The sequence below is a fragment of the Panthera pardus genome, unplaced genomic scaffold (assembly GCF_024362965.1).
Source record: "Panthera pardus isolate Hobbes unplaced genomic scaffold, ASM2436296v1 HiC_scaffold_17, whole genome shotgun sequence".
NCBI classification, from domain to species: domain Eukaryota; kingdom Metazoa; phylum Chordata; class Mammalia; order Carnivora; family Felidae; genus Panthera; species Panthera pardus.
Window position 1 is genome coordinate 1530986 of NW_026526732.1, and position 21279 is coordinate 1552264.

General features: G+C 53.2%; 1 protein-coding gene across 5 annotated transcripts in view; it reads right to left on the reverse strand.

The window, feature by feature from the left end:
• The window catches only part of SMOC2 (SPARC related modular calcium binding 2), a 161929-nt gene that overhangs the window by 81186 nt on the left and 59464 nt on the right, over window positions 1-21279 (reverse strand). For 2 of the 5 annotated variants that reach the window (XM_053904271.1, XM_019412815.2), the window contains exons 5-7: window positions 9712-9759; window positions 6716-6799; window positions 5404-5478 (exon numbers count right to left, since the gene is read on the reverse strand). The exons of 1 other annotated variant lie outside the window; for it this stretch is intronic. In XM_053904271.1, the coding sequence (XP_053760246.1) occupies window positions 5404-5478; window positions 6716-6799; window positions 9712-9759 (207 nt within the window). The remainder of the gene's footprint in view (window positions 1-5403; window positions 5479-6715; window positions 6800-9711; window positions 9760-21279) is intronic. 2 more of the 5 variants (XM_019412817.2, XM_019412816.2) reach the window with 1 other exon arrangement.

Genomic DNA, 21279 nt, shown 5'->3' on the forward strand with positions numbered 1-21279 from the left:
AATAAACCTTAAACAAAAAAAGGAGGTCACTCAGATGTCATGGAGCCTAACAGGACATCGAGCAGACAGTCATGGTTACTGATTGTTAACTTAACCGGTCGTTTCCTGAGCTAATAAAGAGATAAGGAGAAACCTCTGACGGCAGGCCACTTCTTCACAGCACGGAATGTTTACTTACTTTGGTAAAAATACTTCCAGAAAAAGACCTGAGGGAAACACGCGAAATTAACATCGACGTGAAAGTCAGAAAGTCTCTGCAAGTTCAAAGGTGGGCCAGAGTCACCCCCACCCCAGACCACGTCTGTGTTTGGGGGACGCCCTGCACGTGCACACGCTATTACGGGAGCCAGAGTACGAGGCTGCTGGCCGTGTCTAGGCCGCGTCACCTCGGCTGCCGTGCCACGATGCCATTTCGGGAATGAGTAGGTCCGTGCATCTGCTCATAAACCGAGAAAGTACCAAACTGTAGTCAAAAGTTATGAGGAGCCCAGCCTGTGCCTCACCAGGTACCGGAGCCGTAAGGTGTCAGTTTTGGGGGCCGCGAGGAGGGCTGGCACAGCGAGGGCGACCCTCGGCCGGGGCACGGGACACGCGAGCGTCCCGGAGCGGGTGAGTGGGGGGTGGTGGTGGTGGTAGCACCCAGGGCGGGCAGCACCGCGTGTTCCCAGAGGAACGCGGACCGAGGGGGACCCGGAGCAGAGGCGCGGTGAGGACCAGGACTGACCGACAACAGCACACACCCCCACGGCCCGGTCCAGGGTCAGTATCCACCGGGGCCACCCCAACCCTGTGGGGCTCACCCTCTCAACGAGGCTCGCGGATTGCTAGAACATTCCGAGTGAGGACGGTTATGTCCATGCAACTTGGCTTCTTACCGAACAGAACATCTGACAAACATTCATATACACCTGTGCTGCCCTTGAGCGAACTACTTGGTCCCTCCTGACGTCCGTTTATTCCACTGTTCACTTAAATGGGGTGAGTGAGGTGGCCTCCGTGGCTTTGTTTTTAGTTTTAAGATTCCATAATCCCAGTAACTCTCATCCATTATGGGGCACCCAGGTGGCTCGGTCAGTTAAGCGTCTGACTCTTGATTTCGGCTCAGGTCGCGATCTCACGGTTCACGGATCCCAGCCCCAAGTCGGGCTCTGTGCTGACAGCGTGGAGCCTGCTTGGGATTCTCTCTCTCCTTCTCTCTCTGCCCCTCCCCTGCTTGCTCCTCCTCTCAAAATCAGTAAGTGAACTTAAAAAGAACCTCCTATCTAATACGCAAAGCATTTCCGAAAACGTGGCTTCTTCGTGAAACTTACTCATTAAGTTGAAGAAATCACAGAAATGGCACTAAGTCACCCCCCCGAGCTGCGGTGATGAACGGGTTTCTTCATTTCCCTGAGATTCAGTATTTCATTTTCCCTTTTCCTTTAATTTATAAAATGAGGGGGCTGGGCTACACGACACTTAGGGTCCCTTCCAGCCATAAAACCGAACGGTCCTCCTCATCTAAATCTATCCATTTTACCCTCTGTTCCCTGAACTCCTTCTCTGTGCTAACTAGAGGCCCACAGCTCAAAGAATACTGACTTCCTGTTTTGTGAAACGAAAGCATTCTTAGAGAAATTTCGTGTTCAGAAACCATCTCCTACTTCTTTCACATTCTACAAATTAATTTTATATAATTCAAAGACAGTAAGTTACAAAACCTCTTATCTGGTAAAATTTGGTGACCGACTTTGAGATCTTACTAGATAGAAATAAAACAGTAAGCAAAACGATTCGAGAAAGTAGTTGACGCTCAATTTTATATTGAGAGGGAAACTGAGTAATGCTTTTTTATTTTTATGTTTTTTACATTTATATATTTTTGAGAGACAGAGACAGAGCGTGAGCAGGGGAGGGGCAGAGAGAGAGAGGGAGACACAGAATCTGAAACAGGCTCCAGGCTCTGAGCTGTCAGCACAGAGCCCAACACGGGGCTTGAACTCACAGACTGCGAGATCATGACCTGACCCGAAGTCGGACGCTCAACCGACTGAGCCACCCAGGCGCCCCCTGAGTAATGCTTTCTTAACTAAAATACAGTTTCAGATTTTACTCACTAATGTGTAATGACTCACATAACAAGAGTGATGCTCCTCCTGCTGGATGAACCACCAGGAGACCGTGTCATTTATATTTATATTGCATTTCAATTAATAAAACTTCAGCAGTCAAACTGCACCTAAATTAATTGTTTCCTGGTTATTTATCTATTTGGTTTTTTTCTTGTTGTTGTTTGCTTCCTGTAGTTTGTTTTAGGAAAATAAGTAATGATACCATCAGAATACCAATGAACATACGAGGGCAAAACTCTTTACGGATTTAATAAATACTCATGGAGTACCCAGCACGTGTACATTTTCAGACTAGGGTGCTGTATTTTCCTTTGCAGGAATGGTCCCTTCTAATGACTCCTACCACCGAATGCCCCAAAGTGTACTGACCACAGCACAGGGAACACACTCATTAGCAGGGTGATCGTATTCTACGTACCCAACAGCACGAGTAATATTATGTTACCTCAGCACAAACTCATGAAGCAAAAAATAGAGGGAATTTTAACTAATGAAGAAACACCCGAGCAAAAGAGAAATCCGTGCCCAGTCTGGCCTCTTACAGGAAATGACACAAGAGTTAAAGACAAACAGCTAATTTTCTAAAAATCTGGGAATAACACACAAATCACCACTTGTGCTTTGTTAGATAAATGTGCCTACTTCTATCGGAGAAGGTCATTAGTGAAAGTATCTGCTAAAAATAAAAGCTAGGGGCGCCTGGGTGGCTCAGTCGGTAAAGCGTCTGACTTCGGCTCAGGTCACGATCTCGCGGTTCACGGGTTCGAGCCCTGCTCGAGCCCTGTCGGACTCTGTGCTGACAGCTGGGAGCCTGGAGCTGCTTTGAATTCTATGTCTCCCTCTCTCTCTGCCCCTCCCCTGCTCACGCTCTGTCTCTTTCTGTCTCAAAAAATTTCTGTCTCAAAAACATTAAAAAAAAAAAAAAAGTTGTGCCTTTCCATTAAAAGAATTGTATGTAAAGGGCATCTGGGTGGCTCAGTCAGTTAAGCAACCAACTTCAGGTCAGGTCATGATCTCGCAGTTCACAAGTTCAAGCCCTGCGTCGGGCTCTGTGCTGACAGCTCGGAGCCTGGAGCCTGCTTCGGATTCTGTGTCTCCCTCTCTCTCGGCCCCTCCCCTGATCACACTCTGCCTCTCTCTCTCTCTCTCTCAAGAATAAATAAATAAATGAAACAAACATTTAAAAAAAATTTTTAAATAAAAGCTAAATGCAAGTGAAGCTCGTCTTACATTCGAGATCTCAACAGCAGCGGCTGTCTGCAAACCCCACGGCCGTCTGCGGTTTCCTTGTTACACGTAATTAAATACTATTTTTAATACTGCGAAATACCGATTTGATCTGACTTTCTTCAGACCCTCAGAAAGAACACGCATCCAGACAATTGACATGAAACAAACAGAATCCAGTAATTTCATGCCCCACGTCCATAAATCAACCGAACGTCGTCTTTTTGTGTCCTGCCCATTTAGGCTGATTTAAATCAAATTATAGCATGGGGTAACTTATGTAAACTGGCATTTCCTGAGACATCATGTTCAGTCCCACGAAACGGTGGAAGCCTGCATGGTTACTGTTGGTTAATTATAATCGACGGGTCACTTAAGGCCTGAAAATGTGGTAACAGCCCGTGAGGAGAGAGAGACAAAAATGGGCTTCTCCCATGAGCTTATGTACTTACTGTCAAAACCTGAAACCTCTGACAATTCAGACTGCTTTTATAGAAAAATGCACATGTCCAGCGACATCGTTCAGAATTATTTGATACGTGTTCCTCAGGGAAAGCGTGGGCACAGCCACACCACCCTTGCATGGGAAGCTTCCAAGATCGGGCAGTCAACCCGAAACATGCCATGTTTGGTCCATTTCCCACGCACTCGTCGTGTGCTTCCGAAGAAAATCTAATGAGCTAACTTCTGGAAATACAGTGACAAGATTGAACGAGCCAACTTCTGGAAATACAGTGACAAGATTGAACACAACTAACTCCCCATTTCGGAAGTTCCTAAGAGAAGTACGCATCTTTATACACAAGGTAAAACGTTTCCCAATCATTTCTGAGGCAATAATTTTCAAATCGGATAAACATGTTTTAGATTTCCCTGCCATTTGTGCACACGTATCTGATGGTCAAACCTTTGGATTCTTCCCTTTCTCACCTCAGCCCCAGGGAAGCCGCGGCCAGGAGGGATGAGGGCCCCGTCCCGGGCAGTAACACGTGGGGCTGGGGACAGCGATGGGAACATCAGGGACAGAAGCCACACAAGAACACATCAGAACGACTCCATCCCAAACCCTCCTCTGGAGCCTTCACGGCTCATCCCGCTTGTTGCCTCTCAGGCTGTAAATCGGTGACCGTTCCTGTCACAGAGAGCGTGTCTTGGGGCCTCCAGGTGGTGGGAACGTACCGAGACTCAGGGCCTCTCCTCAAGAGTCCTTCCAGAAGGAGTGTGTAAGGACGCGGGTCGTGGGAGAGAATCAAAGTACTCTTAGTATCCCGAACTTAAAGAAATCTGAGGGGTTTGTTTTGGTTTTTTCGGAAATGGACATTAAAACGCACTCGGAAAAAAAAACACTTCCAAGCACAGGCCACAGAGCTGTGATCTCAGGCTGCCTTTGCGAACATTTACGATTTTTTCACTGGAGGCTGATCACAGAATATTCGCGTTATTACTGAGTCTGTGGACCCTCAGCAGATGAATACTTTAAACCCAGAAGGACACTTTCTTTCAGTAAGTATTTTTTTTAAAAAACAGCAACATCTGAAAAGGCCCGAGGAAGCACACACGCGACCAACTAAGCACGAACGAAGATTACAGACAGAATCTGATTTCACGAAACCTGTAAACGCCACTAACCAGATGCCAGGCAACCCACCTCCTCCCCACAAATGTCAGAACAGTCGGTTTTAACACGTAAAAGTCGGTCAAACACTCCTTTGTAGCAAATGCAATCCACACAGCTTTCAGGATTTGGAACTAAATTAGCCAAGGGTTTGGTCATCTCTGAAATTTGGTCAAAAACAAATACTTGTTATCAATTATTGCTATATTTATACCAGAAGCTATAGTTTGTTTGGCATATTCAGAGAAACCGTTTAAAGAACTTAGGAAATTTAATAAAACCACCAAAATCTGAACTACATTTTGGCGGTCAGGTCACAAGAATTATTTGCATGACTCACTGGAAACTGAGGGAAACGATGGACTCTACACACTGAGCTTCCAGAAAGAGAAACCACTTCCTACGCCTATTAAATCCCTCCTCACAAAGCAACGTCGGGCCCCTTTTTACCTGAATTCTTATTGGTTTTGTTCTGCCGACTTTTAACTTGCTCCGTCCAAAGCGTGGGGTAACGGGACGCGATATCTAATAAAACAAAACAAAATGACGATTATTTTTAATCATCATGAAAACACAGTCTCTCAGTTAAAGACCTCAGTAGGGAGCCTAAAAGCTGCAAAGTCAGTGGGCTAAATAAATACATATTCCACACTTTTAAAGATTCTGTTAAACTGATCACATATTTGAGACAAAAGGAAAGAATAATATACATTTATAAAATGTTAGTATATGTTTTTTTTTCTTTCTTCTTCCAAAAGTATAAGTAAAATTTCCATGGATCCAGAGTGGCTCCACTTGAGAGGAGCGGGGTTCAGGGAAAAGCCCTGATGTACGGAAACATGTCCTCGTGCCGTACAGATTCACGGTAACACACGAGGTTTCGCTCAGGAAAGATTCATCCCAAACCACGCCATGCAAAATGCAACTCTGCGTAAAACAATTCAGGAACACGTCGTTTTAGCAGTACTGTGTCACAAGCCACTGAGTATTCGCCGTGCGGGCCAGTCACACCGCGGGCCCGAGAACACACGGGAGAGGCTGCCTCGGTCCCGGCCGCCCTTGGCCACTATCAGCCTGGAACCTCAGACGAGTTCTCGTCTGCGAAACGGCATCTGAGGACTCGGCGGGCTAGTGACACCGTGTAGCCCGTGCCGTGAAGACATCGTTACCGCTGTCACTGTGACCCGCGCACCCTCACTCCTTTTGGCCTGACAATTTGTGCCACTTTGGCAAGTCCCTCAGACGATCTGTTAAAGGCTAAGAATGGGAAAATCCGTCTTCGTCGTGACAAAATTCAAAACACCTTAGAAACATCCTCACGCGCGTGACCTCACACAGCTTGCCTCCCCTGCCGCATCGTGGCCAGCACGAGATGCGAAAGACACGAAGTCCGAGCAGGGAACAAGGCATGTGCTATCGTATGCTTCTGAAATATACATTTTATATTATCCAAATTATAAAATTTCAACTCCTCGATTTTGATTTGGGGGGGAAAAAAGAGAGACTTTTGCATCGTGCTGTATGTATGCCACGGCCACATCCACAAGCCGTGCCCCGAAGCCACCGGGAAAGACAGCAGGTGTCATAAACTTGGAAGCGGCCAAATCCAGTCCACTCTGAGAGGACTCCCGGCAGGTAACCAGCCTGCACGTCCCAGGCCCGTCCGTGGCTGCCCCAGCGCGTCCGCGGTCCTCCCCCATAGGACCCTGTTTCAGGCTGGGCTCACCTCCCCCAGCAGGACCCTGTTTTAGGCCGGGCTCACCTTCTTCGTCTCCTTGAGGCTGAGTCTCCAGCGCTGGGGCCGAGGCATCATCTGAATTCAGAACGGAAAAGATTTGCAAGGAGACTACAATTATGAGAGTAAGTTCAGTAAGTGTGTATACGGGATGGAAGCTGAGGGCTCGCATGCACCCCACACACCAGCCAAACCACCACCCTCCCCCCCGCCCCCGGGGCGCACAGGGACGCGGGGCCCGGCAGGAGCCCGACCGAGACGGCACAGGGCGCCTGGGCGAGCAGCCACCTGACGGCTGGTGCAGGCTGCAAACCGGGCCCCGGGGGGGAAGTGCTGGGATTCCCGTCCCTCGGAGCCAGAGTGGCTCAGGGCCCGTGAGGGAGAGACAAATGACCCAAGCAAGGGGCCACGGCAGTGGGAATGGGGGCTCACGTCAACAAAATCGGTGGGTTGGGGTGACCGGAGACAGAAGAGAGTTGGGGGGTGGACTGGGGTGGCTGGGGGAGCCCAATATCCCTGCTCTGCCCCCCCCACCCCGTTTTGCCAGGGCAGGTATCTAAGGATCAGGCCCTGACTTGCTGCCCTGTGCACCCCTGAACTACCAGCCCCTCTGTCACCCCTGCAGGAGCTGGGAAGCGAGAGTCAACATCACAGAGCAGGACACGCGTGTGGGTGACGGAGCTGCTCTAACGCCATTTCTCTAGAGGCTGAGGCTACAGTGGATAATCTTTAATTAGCAGAAAGACTGTGGTTCCCTGGAACGGCGTCAGGTTCTAGAGAGTTCCGAGCCGTGGCGGGATGGCATGGAGAATGAGCTACGGGAAGTCTGCCCCCGGTAAGCGGGGCCCCCGTCAGGGACGCAATCACAAGGCACTTTGTGGGGCTGTTTCTCGCTCGAGCTTGCTCATGTGACCTCGTTATATAATAATTTGAGGATTAAAATACAATAAACAGTGCGGGAGATAAGGGCCAGCCACGAGGCTTATCTGTGATTCATGACTTTCCCAGATGTCTGGGGAATAAAGATGAAGTTTCTCATAAGTTCTTTTTGGGGGCAAACCAAAAGGCTTTTTTACAAAACTTCAACACTGAACAATCTTTTGAAAAAAGGCTTGCTCTCTGTCAGAACGCTGACAAAATGTAATGTCGCCTGTTCGAGAAACTCAAGTTCGAACACTGGAACAGCAACTGTGAACCGTTGAAGATCGTGTAATCCCTTCCAGAAACTACGATGAAACGGGGAGCATATCTACAGCAACCACACACGTTATGAGTGCTGTACATTTTCACCGAGGCCTGGACACATCACCTCTGTGGGGCCATCGGCCCATTCCCCAAATCACTGGCAGCCTGAAAACTCAGACTGGCCCACTCACGGCGACCCAGTGACCACCGTAGGCCTTCCCTCACCCCCCACCAACGCCAGGGGCCCTTCCTGTCAGCGTGACCCTGCTCACATCACTGGCCATGCTCTGGTCCCTTGTAGACTTCTGTCCCAACATAACAAACACGTGGGCACCTACTGAACTCGGCCTTGAGAAAATGAAACAAAACCGTGGGCAGGTGTGTGCTTTTTATTTTTCCCACTAGAGTGTGTAACGTCTCGTTTTTATCCATAAGCCAGTTCTGTTGCTTAATCTCAGGTATCTTCTCTTGTCGTGTGCATGTCCAGAGATCAAGAGGCTTCAGTAGAAGGAAATGTATTCCTGCCCTACATGAACTTCTGTGCCCACGTACCAATTCCCTAGGGATTTTTGTGTCACTTTTACAGGGGATTCAACATGTGCTGCAAGGAACAGGTTTAGGAAACACCTTCTGAAATAGCGCTTCCTTTCCTTCCCTCCTCCCCTGAGCACCGGATTGATTTTCGCAATCATAAATACTGCCCCTTCCTGTTCTCTACAAAATACTGATATGCCCACCTCAGGATCTTAGAGACTCAAATCCAAGCCATTCATCTAACTTTCTAGGCGACTTTATCCCCTTTTCCAGACGTAAAGTCTCGCTCCAGCCAGTGTTCTGACTATGCCCGCCCGTCACGTCTCTCCTATTTCCCTCAACTACGAGGTTCTTCTGTTCTACGTTATGCCTGTCCCCTCTCCCACCCCTCTGTGGCCACCAGCACCTCCCCTTTCACGAGACCACTCGTGTGCCAATCGGTGCCTGTCCCAAGCGTGCACCCGAGGGGCGCCCAGCTCTACTGTCCCGCCAGGGCAGCCACGGTGCCCACCGTAGTCTCAGGACACAATGAAGGCAACGTACTTGACTGAAACTCAGCTCTATCCGGCTTCATGCCCCTTTCTTTATCACCGGTTCCTATACTATAACCTACATCAGAAAAAAAGAGTTGCCTACAAGGTTGGTACTGAAACCTTTTCTTTTTTTCAGTTTTGTCTTGAAAATGACTTCTGACTTTAAAGGTCGATGTAACATAAAGAGAAAAAAAAGTGTCACCGGGTCTAAAGGATGATGGCTGTGGGAAGGGCGAAGGTGGGGCTCCTGCAAGGTCATGGTGGGCGCGCTGTAGTTTGCGCAAGACGAACCCGGCTGCTACGGAAATGGCTCGCTGCTCTACCTGGCTCTCGTCACTACCGGTCCCAGGGGAGGCGACTGTCACAATGGGGAGAAGCATTCCTCTTTCTCATGAGGAAGAGTTGAGACCTCTTTCTCGGTGGCCCTCAGTATTACACTCCCGAATTACACGGGGAACCCAAACACCACGCCTGAGCCTCTCCCCAGGCAGAGACTGTGGCACCGAGCGGCATGGACAGGTGGCCCCGACACAAGCCACGCCGGAAGGGTCCTCCCGGGGGCATATGTGGGTTACGTGCTCCGCACCTACAGGACCCTGGAGGTCCAAAGGCAGGAATAATACAGTGCGTTGAGTGAATATGTAATGAACCGTGTCAGCTCTCGTATCGTTTAGTCCATATTTAAATTTTAACTCGAGGAGCTATTTTAAGGCAGAGACTGAATTAGCTTTAATACACTATCATCATGAAAATTCATTTTAAGATAGTTACCTGTTTTTCCTGTGCCTTCCCGTTGGGGTAACTTTTCATTTATGGAACCTAAGGGGGGAAAGAAGGAAGAAATTATCGTTGGCTCCCAAGTGCCCATCCACAGTTGTCACACAATGCTTCCTTCCACTTCCAATGGTTCACCGTGCTTGTCACTTTCTCATTAGGCTGCACAAGCCACCTAGTACCCAGAGGTGACCATGTCATCTGCCGTCACAAGCCCTAAGCTAGTAAACCAAAGATAAGTTCCTACTTCTGTTGCTAACTAGTCGGCCACGTACCTGAGACACGCACTCTTTAATATACAACACGTCAGTCTCTTCGCCTGAAAGACATCATCATCCCCTTCACATACATCACCACGTTGGGGCAGCAGAATGAATTAGAATTAAAAAGGAAACATTTTTAAAGTAATAAAAGTTATGCAACCGAAGATACTTGAAACCCTGGTTTCGGCCGGATTTCGTTCCATAGAAAAGAAAGTTGAGGAGCCATCTTAGATTGTAGAAGAATGCAGGAAAACTCAGAGCTGACCGAGTAATTCCCGGAGCGTTTGTGATGTCTCTGTTACACCGAGAGATCCGTGAGATAGATGGGCGGCCCTGTGCTCTCTTCCTGGCAGCTTGAAACAGCACGAGCACTGACTTCCTCCCGCACCATTACGATGCCCTCCCCCAAAGGAATAAAACAAAAAAACTGTGCTCAGGACGAATTTGGAGTCTACCTGCTGATGGGGTGAGGACAGTCGGTGCAGGACTCACCGAGGACTGCCAGAGTCACATGCTGGGCTGCGTACCTAGTGCGGAATCACAGACACAGACGCGAGACCCATCGCTTGTCTTACAATCTCGAATGTGACATTGACGTACAAACCATCACTTAAACTAAAGATGTAAACCGTACGGTATTTTGAGACTATTTATCCTGTCTCTTGGGCCATAACGGTAATATAGTAGGAGACGTCCAAGCAGGTCACTGTAGGAAAGGATCTCACGGGACAGGCGTTCACACAACCTCGCAGATACCGTTGGTTCCCTGGAAGCCGGACGGAAGTCAGCAGGTTTACTGCAAGGGACAAAGGGCGGTCACGATAAGCACGTCTCGAGCACCGCCAACCTCGGGGAAGCCCACTGGGTCTGCCGCAAGTGCGCCCCGTCGGCCCCCAGCTCCGGAGGAGACACGCTTCTTCCTCCAGCCCTGATTCTGGGAAATAACTGAGTCATGTGCATGTGGAAGCTTTGCTCTCCAGGCGACAGAAAGGACCTCGTTCTCCGTAGGACGTCAGAACTGCTTACGGACGACCACGCCGGGTTACCGCCCTCCCGCTATTTGGGGAAAAGGTACATGGTTTCCAGGCTTCAGAACACAGGATTCTGCTTTTGGCAAGACTCCCCGGGATATAAAAAGGGGCCCACGGCGTGGCCCCGTCCTCAAGCCTTTGGGGCCTGCCTTTCTTAGATTTCTCAAGGAGCTAAACTGTCTTTCCTCCTCAGCTTACTGTTATCATGTGTTTCTGCAATGAGTCAAAAAATGTTTTCTACTTTTGCCTGAAAATGGTAGTATTCCAGTAATATTTCCGAATGTAACTATTTAGGCGTTAACATTTTGAGCTACATGTAAATATCCTCCGTAATAATCCGACGCCCCGCACGAGAGGGCTTCTCCACAGCACTGAGGACAGTATTTTGTAATGCAACCATCGAGGACCATACGCTGTGGATTCACAGTCGGCTGAGAGGCCTGGGGAAAGGTCTCCCTCCACCCGCAGGCCTGCTTTCTCCCAGACCAACCTCTGCCAAGCTTGCTCACCAGCCCCTGCACCAGTCCACGCAAAGATAATTCCACCCTGTTCTCAGTACGTAAGACATGATTTTAAAGCACAGTCCAGTGTTGCTGCTAGCCTGCTCCCTGGTTCAAGGATTCTGCAACAGAATCTGAAGAGGTTCCAATCTCCGCACCTTCCGAATGCCTCTGGACAAAAATCTCCCCAAGCTTCACCTCCTTCCCTGACATCCTGTCCCCAAGGGTGTGGAAAACGGCCAAGCACCGCCCTCCACGCAGCAACACCGCTATGCTGAGTCCAATCCGTGAAGCCAGAACCGGAAAGCAGCTCTTATCTGTCATTACAGCTCTCCAGAGATAAGGACTTGCTGGAGAATTCCCGAGGGCGTGGGACAGACGAAACTCTAGGACGTGGGCGCAGAAAGGGGTTTTGAAACGGGGGGCTCGGAGAGAGCGAACAGCTTCCTAAACCACGAGCTGGTCGGCTGAACCTTCGAGGCCTGATCACTGCTCACGGACACAACTGCCCTCACATTCACGTTTCAGAGGACACAGTTGAATTCCCTCCGTTTGTGCGATCTCATCCCCTTTCAGTGCCATTTTGCTTTTTCTCTTACTGTTCAGTTTTGTTGGGAGATCACTGGCATATGAGACCATATCCATCCAAGGCACACATCACAAGGACGGGGCTTCCCTGCATTGTGGACTGAACAGCAAGGTAAGTTTGACATCGCCATTTCCTACAGATACAAATCATTTGATGCTATTTGAAAAGAGGTGGCTCTCTCTCTCTCCTCCCTGTGCCCCCCCCCCCCAAAATAAATAGATACACTTAAAAAGATATTTTAAAAGAGGTGGCTTTTTCCGCAATCAGGGTACACGTCACTGGTGGAGGAAACCACAAAAACAATGCAGGGAGCACGATATCTATGGCGTAAGGGGAACAATGTGAGGCTCGTCATTCTGGGCGCCCGGTTCCAATGCAGCTGCCCTCGGGAGTACCAACCGGTTGCCAGAGCGGCCCTGATGGAGGGTGCCGTGTTCTGCTGAGAGCGGGTGCCCTCAGCAAACTCCTTCCCCAGCGCCAACCGCTCCTTAGAAACAGCGAAGGACGGGGGGTCTGGGTGCACAGCTCCGGCGGAAGGGAGAGGTTCCCGAGGTCAGCCTGCGGCGGGCCAGCTCGTGTCCAGCAGGCAGGGCGCAGGGCTCCTTCAGGGCCCAGGTGAACAAGCCACGCTGATTTATCCCTTTCTGGAAACTGCACATCCAGGGACAGATTTACATCAGAAACAGAGAGAGAGAGAGAATGGGAAAAAGAAAGAGAGAAAAGGAGCAGAGGAAGGGCAGGCTCCACTCCTCCTGCACTTTCCGGACACGCATCTCGGCTTGGACACCCGCTCACCCATCTCTGCCGTGAGTCTGAAATCCAGCCGATGCCGAGCTCTCTCGAAGCAGAGGCCCGGAGGCCCTGCGCCCAGAGACGGGCCCCTGCGTCCCACCAGCCCCTCCTCCATCCGGCGAAAATCAGCGGGCTTTGCTCAGGAGCTGCCCGGCTGCTTCTGCCCTCCCACCCAGAACGGACACCACGCGGTGCAGGGAGGAGGCGGAACCTGGGCCAGAGAACAACCCTGCCGGCTGCCGGCCCCGCCACCTGCTCAGGCGGCTTCCCCGTCCCGACCTCGGCTCCCTCATCCGCAACATGGGCAGCGTCGGGGGCCGCCCCCCGCCCCCTCCCGGTTGAACGAAGACGGGACACCAACAGGCGACGGGCACACGGGGAACGCTCGCTCCGTCACCTGCCTGGTGCCTGGTGCCCACGCCACTGGGGCCTCTGTCTTCACACAGGAGGCTTTCATCTGCGGAGGGTGACACGGCCCGTGCGCCCCAGAGGGCCCCGCGGCCTCCACTCGGAGCAGGTGGCCAGGCCGGGCACGCTCTCGTGTGTTGCTAGACAAACAACAGGAGAGACGCAGCCCTGAAAGGTTTCGTCTACTTTGGGGAGACAAGGGCTAACTGGAAATTACTGGAATAAAGTACACGGTAGTTGTGTGCACGGCTAATCGACACAGTTCCTGCTGTGTGCTGCTCGTTGCTCTAAGTACGCCACACGCGACGTCACTTAACGCTGACGAGAGCCCTATAAAGTAGGTCTCATCGTGATGCCATTATACAGATGAGAAGACTGAGATCTCGGCGGGTGTCTAACGGGCCCGAGTCACGTAGCAGCATCCATGTGTGCACCGTGAGCCCTGGGGGGGCTGAGCGGAGGCAGGAAGGGGTGAACAGGCCCTGGAGGAGGAGGCAGCGGAGGGGTGGGGGGGTGAGAGGCGGGCTGGCGGTGAGTGGGGACACGGCGTGTCCAAGGGGACGCCTGGGTCCTCGAGTGCACCCCGCAGGCTCCTGACCCCCATCACTCTGTGCACGTCCCCCAGGCAGGGACTCTCCTGTCACCTCGGCCTCCACAGAGCCTAGTGGAAGAGCCTGGGTAAGAGGCAGCCTGCACGGGACCTGTGAGGGCAGACGAAACCCTGCCGGCTCCAGACCTCCTGCCCTCAGACCCGCCGACCTGGCGCTGAACGGGCCGGGGGTGGAGAGCGGGGGCAGGGAGGCCATGCATCAGATGCAGCGGGTGCCGAGGCCCAGGACGGAAACCCACACTGGCATCAGAGAGCTCAGAAACCCACCAGCCCCACATCGCGCTTCCGTCAAAGGTCTGCCCTACAGAAGGCGCCAGGCATAGACACGTGGCTGAGCCAAGGTGCAGGGGCGGGGGGGGGGGGGGCCCGCCTGCCCCCAACTGTTAGTAAACCCGTAGAGCAGGGCCCCTGCCCGCGTTCCCTCCTCGGGTCGCTGGGACACCCGACCCCATTAACGCCAACGTCAGGGCTGAGACACTGGACGGTCCAGAGACAACGTGACCTTCGTGATCATTCCATGAGTTTGCAGAGCACTGGCAGGCAGCCCCCAGGCCCGCGTGCTGCCCTCCCAGGCAGGACCCCGTGCCGATCAGTGTGTTCCTGGCTCCCGCCCCACGGGACCTGCTTCGGGGAGCGTGGCTGCTCGTCCTCACGGTAGTGGCTGATCCGGTTTAAAACCAGCCCCACTATGGCGCTTCCTGGGTGTTGGCAGACGGTACAGGAGCCGCTTAGCCAACCCCTCGTCTTTCCTGGATGTAAGACTGGATGTCATGTACCCAGTGCACACAGAACGTAACAGCGGGAAGGATCGCCTGATACGAGACGGCGATGGGTTTCCATACCACGACTTCAACGACCAGACTTTTGGTACGTGCCTGAGGAACCCAGGCTTTAGAGTCATCGCAGAGAGAAACGCAGAGCTTTCTGCATTTTTAACCCCTGCCTCGGTTTACCCTTCCTATGGACTTCCAGGTCCCACGGGTGACCGGGAGTACAATGTTCACAATCAGGGCTCGCTTCCAACGGGCGAAGGTGACTCGCTCCCCCCGGACTTTCCCGGGTTTCCTTGCAGGTGACACCGCACCACCTTGAGTATGACGCGGCCCTGAACCCCACCGGCCCCCGAGAGGGCGGCGAGCGCTAACCTAACGCAGGTTTTCGTGAGGCTGGGCCCCTGGGGAGGCCAGCAAGGGAGCCCCTCTGTCTGCAGCAGCCACCCCCGGGCCCAGGACAGAGACGCCTGCGGGCCTCGGTCCCAGTGGACAGCAGGGGCGGGGCTGTGCGGGAGGCGTGACGAGAGTGAGCCCTGTCCCCTCCAGGCTGACGGAGCCACGAGTCTTTTCTGAGCGCCTCAGATGCGGAAAGGGCCTGGTCCGCCACACTCCTCGTCCCCACAACCTCGGGCAAGGACAGGTCGAGCGGCCCCTGACCAGCCCCCCACCCCCACCAGCCATCCTTTATGGTTGGGCCATGCCCAGCAGGTGGGGGTGGCCCTGGGAACAGTGCTGGGCAGACAGAAAGCAGAAATGAGCTGCATTTGGGGCCCTGAGCCCTGTCCCCAAGCACAACACGAACCCCTGTGCCCTGTCCCCTGGCACAACACAAACCCGATGGCCCAGGAGAGCAGCATCGGTCACCCTGGGCTACAAGGGCCCCTCTGAGCCACGGCCATGCCAGTCGGTGGTCACTGGTGGCCAGAGGGCCAGGTGACAGCTCCAAGCCTCCCCGGGACTCGCAGGGCAGCTCCCCTCATCACCCATAACCCTGCCCCAGGGAGGTCCTGGGGCCTCCTGCCCAGACTTGGGCCCCACCGTCGCCTTTGCCTGAGGCCCAGGCCAATCCCAGCAGCCACAGCCGACCTCTCGCCACCGGATGCTACTGTTCCTGCCATCACACACCCCGGGGTCCGGCCGCATGCCCTTTCCGTCTCAGGTGGCACAGAGCCGGTGACAGAGACAGGACCCCGGCAGGACGTTCAGGCCGCTTGGAGGAGACGCCGAGGCAGATACCGTGTCCCTTGCCCAGAGACAGTGAGGGGTGGCTGGCCGGGCGAGTGTCACCGCCAGGAGCGGGTCACCTGGAAGCTCCTCGGAAACCAGACACCCCAGCCTCTCTCCTCCGGGCCGCTCCGCGGACAGAAACTTGAGGACCGCGCTCCGCACAGGGAGGCCCGGCCCGTGCCTTCTGCAGGCCTGGTTATTACGTGCCACCGTCCTCGTCACGTCCACGTGTCTGCGTCCGGTCCCGGCCGGGCCACGGCCACCTCCTGTTGCTCTTTTGTGTTTCTGTGGCCAAGAATCGAAGCCAATCGACCCGTCTCCTCTGAGCGAGCCTGCGGCCAGGCCCAGGCTCGCCCCACGGGACGGAGGGCAGGTGGCGCTGGGGTTGCCTTCCTGGGCCTCGTCTCCTGTGCGGCGAGGCCGGTCCGGACTCCCACGTGCAGGAGCGTCAGAGACCAGGAACGCTCTGAATGTGCCGTCTGCCGGGCTGAGCGCCGACGGTCCCGCAGCTGAGAGCTTCCTTCTCTGCGACGGCGGAGGAGGGGTATGTAAGTCTTTCTTCACACAGCCCGAGAGAATCTTTCTGGATTTATCTCCCGTTGGCGTCCATGTAATGCCTGTGATGTCTGTTTCCTATGCTTCCGTGTAAGCGTTGGAGTCTCAATTTCACGCACATCAGCGGGTACGTCGCTGGCACAGAGCCCCGCGGCATCGTGGACGGCTTCCCGGCACGGGAGCTCGGCCGCCGCACACACAGGTGCCATAAAAATAAGTTCTACTTGTTCAAAAAAGTTCAAAAGAAAACACACATCCTTGTTTGTTTTTGCATAGAATGTCTCTGGAAGGACACAGCCACCGGGGGTGGGACGCAGACCTCGGGACCATCACTCTGGCAGGATCTCTTGATTTCTTTTACAGTTTTAGTAAATATTAGAAAACACGACAGAACAGCCATTGAGGCACAGGTGTGGAAAAGGACACCCTGAAGTGCTAAAGTCGTGAAAGCCTCAATTACAAACTAGCCACCGTATCAAATGCACAGTCAAGTACAATAATCGAGCAGACTGTAACACAAAAATAAAAACGCAACGGGGCACCTGGGGGGCTCAGTCGGTTGAGCGTCCATCCGACTCTTGATTTTGGCTCAGGTCACGATCTCACGGTTCGTGAGTTCCCGCCCCACCTCGGGCTCCGTGCTGACAGTGCGAAGCCTGCTTGGGATTGTCTCTCCCTCTCTCTGTGTCCCTCCCCCACTGTGTTCTCCCTCTCTCTTTCTCTCTCAAAATAAGTAAATAAACATGTTTTAAAAAATAAATTAAAAATGCAAGTATCGGATACCTGAAAGCACTCTTTTTTCCCAAAAGGAAAATTAATAGTAAAAGCATTAAGTATTTTTCCAAGAAGGAAAAGTAACCACAAGAAAATACCATCAGCACGTAGTTGAATAATTCAATACCAAGTCCAAATTAACAAGGAACGGGTGAGCAGACCCAAGGCAGGGCCCTGAGAGGCCCCCAGCGGGGACGGGCAGCAGCCAGCCAGGCCCCCGCGGCCACCGGGACTCCCACATGAGGGGCCGGGCCACGGCCGCTGCTGCCCAGAGCCCGCCGACCCACAGGTCCTCAGACTGAGTCTCAGGCAGGCTGCGGAGTCCTGTTTGGTGTAAAAACCACACCACGTGACCCCCTCCTTGAATAGTTGACTTCGTTTTTTTAAAGAGAATTTCAGCATCAATCCACTACCTTCAGAAAGTTTATCAGAACGTTCACGTACCTTGTGTCGGCTGTACCCCATGACTACTTGCACCTCACCAGGGGTGTAAAACAAATGTCCTGAACGCTTCAAAACTGGTCACAGGGGTCCCTGACGATTTATATTTTTCTCTGAAACAAATGTTGGTGAGTGGCGTCTACACAGCAGCCCGGCAGCCCAGGGGGGCCGGCTGGTTTTCGCGCCACGGCAGGGCGCGCTCCCTCCGGGTGTACCTTCCCCTCCGTTAAAGCCGTCTGTGCATACGGTCCCTTGCCAGTGTGCACCGAAACATTCTGTTTTGCTACCATTTTTGGGGAAGAGGATTGTTAAGCCTTAAGAAAAGGCCATTTTGAGGGGGGGAAAGGGGGCTCCTTCTGATCGGTGACCTTTCCAATTCACACAAAGCAGCTTTGGACTTGCATTTCCGTCCTTTTCGTGAAGAAATGCTTCAGAGACGTTAGAAGCCAGCTGTAGCTGTTGATTTCAATATTTGGAAACTCGGTTGTGCTGGATATTTCCTTCAAATTCCTCAGCTGCGCAGGGTCCTGAACTTAGTGCCAGGGAAATTCATTAGTGAAAAACGAACAATTAGCTTCTATGAACATAGTGCAAATTTTCAGAAACGATTAGCACAGTCACAGAAATGTGAATTTCCTCCACGCCAGGCAGAGGCCAGAACGGCAGGCGTTGTGGACAAACGGGAGGACCGCAGACCCGCCTACCGTGTATCACGTAGACACATTGAGGGGCTCCACGGAACCCCACGTCCTCTGGCATTCACGCCTGGGCCTTCGCAAACCCAAACGTGTAAGCTGCCCAGGTAAGTAATCGGAATGTGTGAGTGCCGTCGGCCCCAGGAAAGGACCGTGAACTTACTCCTTCCCGTCCGGGGAAAAGCAAAGGCTCCAAAAATTGACACGGAGGGAGAGATGACACTGGTCACAAAACTTGCCAGGAAATAATCAGGGCCGGAGAGGTGGCTTTCTGTCCCGCGCCACAAGAAGGCGCTGGAACACGGGGTGTGGCGACGTCAGGTTGAACAGGATCTCCGTCCTGCACTCGAGACCTCTCCCCATAACCCACCCTGGTGCAAGACGGGGTGGGGCGGGCGGATCCCAGGAGGGCCTCAGTCACGGTCGCGGGACGTCTCCCCTCCGCGCCCCTGTATCCCCAACTCTGCAGCTGACTTCAAACACATAACTCAAGCTGAGCTACATACGAAGATTCTGGAGGTACTGAAATATGAAGAAATCGTGCACACAGGTTCAGCTTACAGGGTCTCAAACCGCTTGGTACTCTTGCCAGGAATAAGCCCTTGGCCACGGGGCACAGTTACGGAAGGGACGTGAGATTAAAGACCCTGAAGCTATTTCCAAATAATAGCGAATAGGCGAACTACAAAAATCCTCCCTCGGAGAAAAGTCCTTTGTCTCTGACTCCAACCCAGCCCCCAGCAAAGTTACTCTTCAAATCATTAGAAGGAGGAGGAGAACACATCCTTACAGAATAAATACAAACCAGCTGTGTTCAGATGGAGACACGTTGACCTGGCCGCTCACCAGCACAGACGACGGGGGCCACGCTCAGCGCGTTCCCTGTCATTTCCTTCACCTCCGGAGCGTCCCCGTGCAGGGAAAGACCCTGTGCAGAAAGCCGTCTGCAGACCCAGGGGTCTCGATCAACAGGCCAAGGCGAGCTATAAATCCCCAAGCCATGAGTAAGGAACACCCGCCTTCCGGCAAGCAAGGCCTGGAGTGCACCTGGATGCAGCTCAAAGAGCAGCTTTTTGGTCCTCAATACTTCTCAAGGCCATATGCTGCCTGCCACGGACATTCACGCTCTCCGCACAAAGGGAGAGACCTCCCACCATCCTCCAGGCCTGCCTCAGGCGCAAGATCAGCGAAGAGGAAAGCAAGAAGCAGGAACCATCTAGGATAAATGGTAGGAACAAGACCATTCCGCTCCCTTTTTAGGCCAGACTTTCCCAGAACGATCTCTCCCTCACCTGTCCACCCCTGCCGTGTGCCTGCAGCTCCTGGCCCGAGACCACATGTCTGCAGACACCTCAACGCCACACGCACCTTGCCTGGCAAATCCTCAACAACAGATAAATTAGTCAGCGATAACAACGAACGGATTCCTCGGGAGAAAGGTACGGCTGGATGTGCCCCTTGAGCCCTAGGTTACGGGTCACGCACGCTACGATTTACTAAAGCGGGATCTTAGTACTGCGTTAGGGGTTCGCCAGGTTCAATAATCCAGTCATCAGGACGGGGTGTCAACTGGGCAGAAGGGCCGGGTCCACCGCATCCCCTGAAGCCTCTGCCTCTCACAGCCCGAGCGCCACTCACCCGACGGCCGTGGCTGGAAACACCAAGCAGACCACCCACTAGCTGTGACAATCTGAGCGGGGTCCTCGCCCCAAGGGACCATCCTTGACCAGAGCTGGTTATAGACGGCAGGTCTGCAGAAGTAACACCGAGGTGTTAATGTGGTTGGGGGGCCGCAAGTAGCCTCCTGCCCTCCGAGAACCTTCGACAGAACCTCCACGTGGCCGTGGATTTCAAACAGGGACTTACATTCTCAGCAAGGCGTTCAAGGCCCATGGACTTACATCATTGCACGTGGCCGAAAATGTGGGCTATGGAGGCAGAAAGACATAGATTTAAGTCCTAGCTCTGTCCCTTAAAGCACGGAGGCCTTGGGCACAGTCCTCACCTGTAAAATAGAAGGTAACCCACCTCCCACCCAGGCTGCTGTGACGCCCAACACACGGCGGGACCCCACGAGTGGCGGCCACCAGGACTGCCACCCCCCCGCTGTCCCAGAACATCGCGGAGGGCAGACGCTGAGGCCATTCGTCCCCAAATCCTCATCCACACCTGTCCCAGCCTCCCTTCCCGCCTCGGTGCGGCCGTCCTCACAGGGCTCCTGAGGCATCTAAACCCCCCCCTTTCCCCCCGGGAAGATCCTCAGGGAGATGTGTGACCTCACGAGGAATTTAACGCACTTGTAACTTTCCACACCTTTTTAAATCCGTGAAATCCTGCACTCGTGCCTGAAAGAACATAAACACACCGGCAGAGCATGATGGACTGCTGTCAAAGACGCAGAGAAACAGCTTCCGGGGCAGGAGAGAGAGTCCCCACGTCCAACCCCCTTTCCAGCCAACACCCCTCTCTGCACCTGTAGTCGCCGTCCTGGCGGTGTGATCACCCCTTCCTCGTCTGCCTCTGCGGCTTCCCACCCGACGAGGCTTCTCGAAGTGCCAGGGGTGAGTTTTGTCTGGTGTTGCATTTTAAATGGACCCGTGTGTCCTGTGTTTCGGTGCATCCACTCGGGACCACACTGGAGCCCCATGTCGGCACGAACCGAGCGAACCACGACAGGAACCACGGACATCCAGCCACTGCCCAGATTTGGTGGTTACAGCAAATGCTGCTGTGGACGTCCTGATGCCAGTCTCTGTCCTGCCGCAGACGTGAGTGCTTTTCTCCGTAGCCGTTCTGCGTCCTGCTACCCACACGGGAAGGGCGCGTGGGTTCTGCACCGGTGGCTCCGGCAGCCGTGGGAGGTTCTGTGGTTCCACGGCCTCGCCGGCACGTCACGGATCGCTTTTT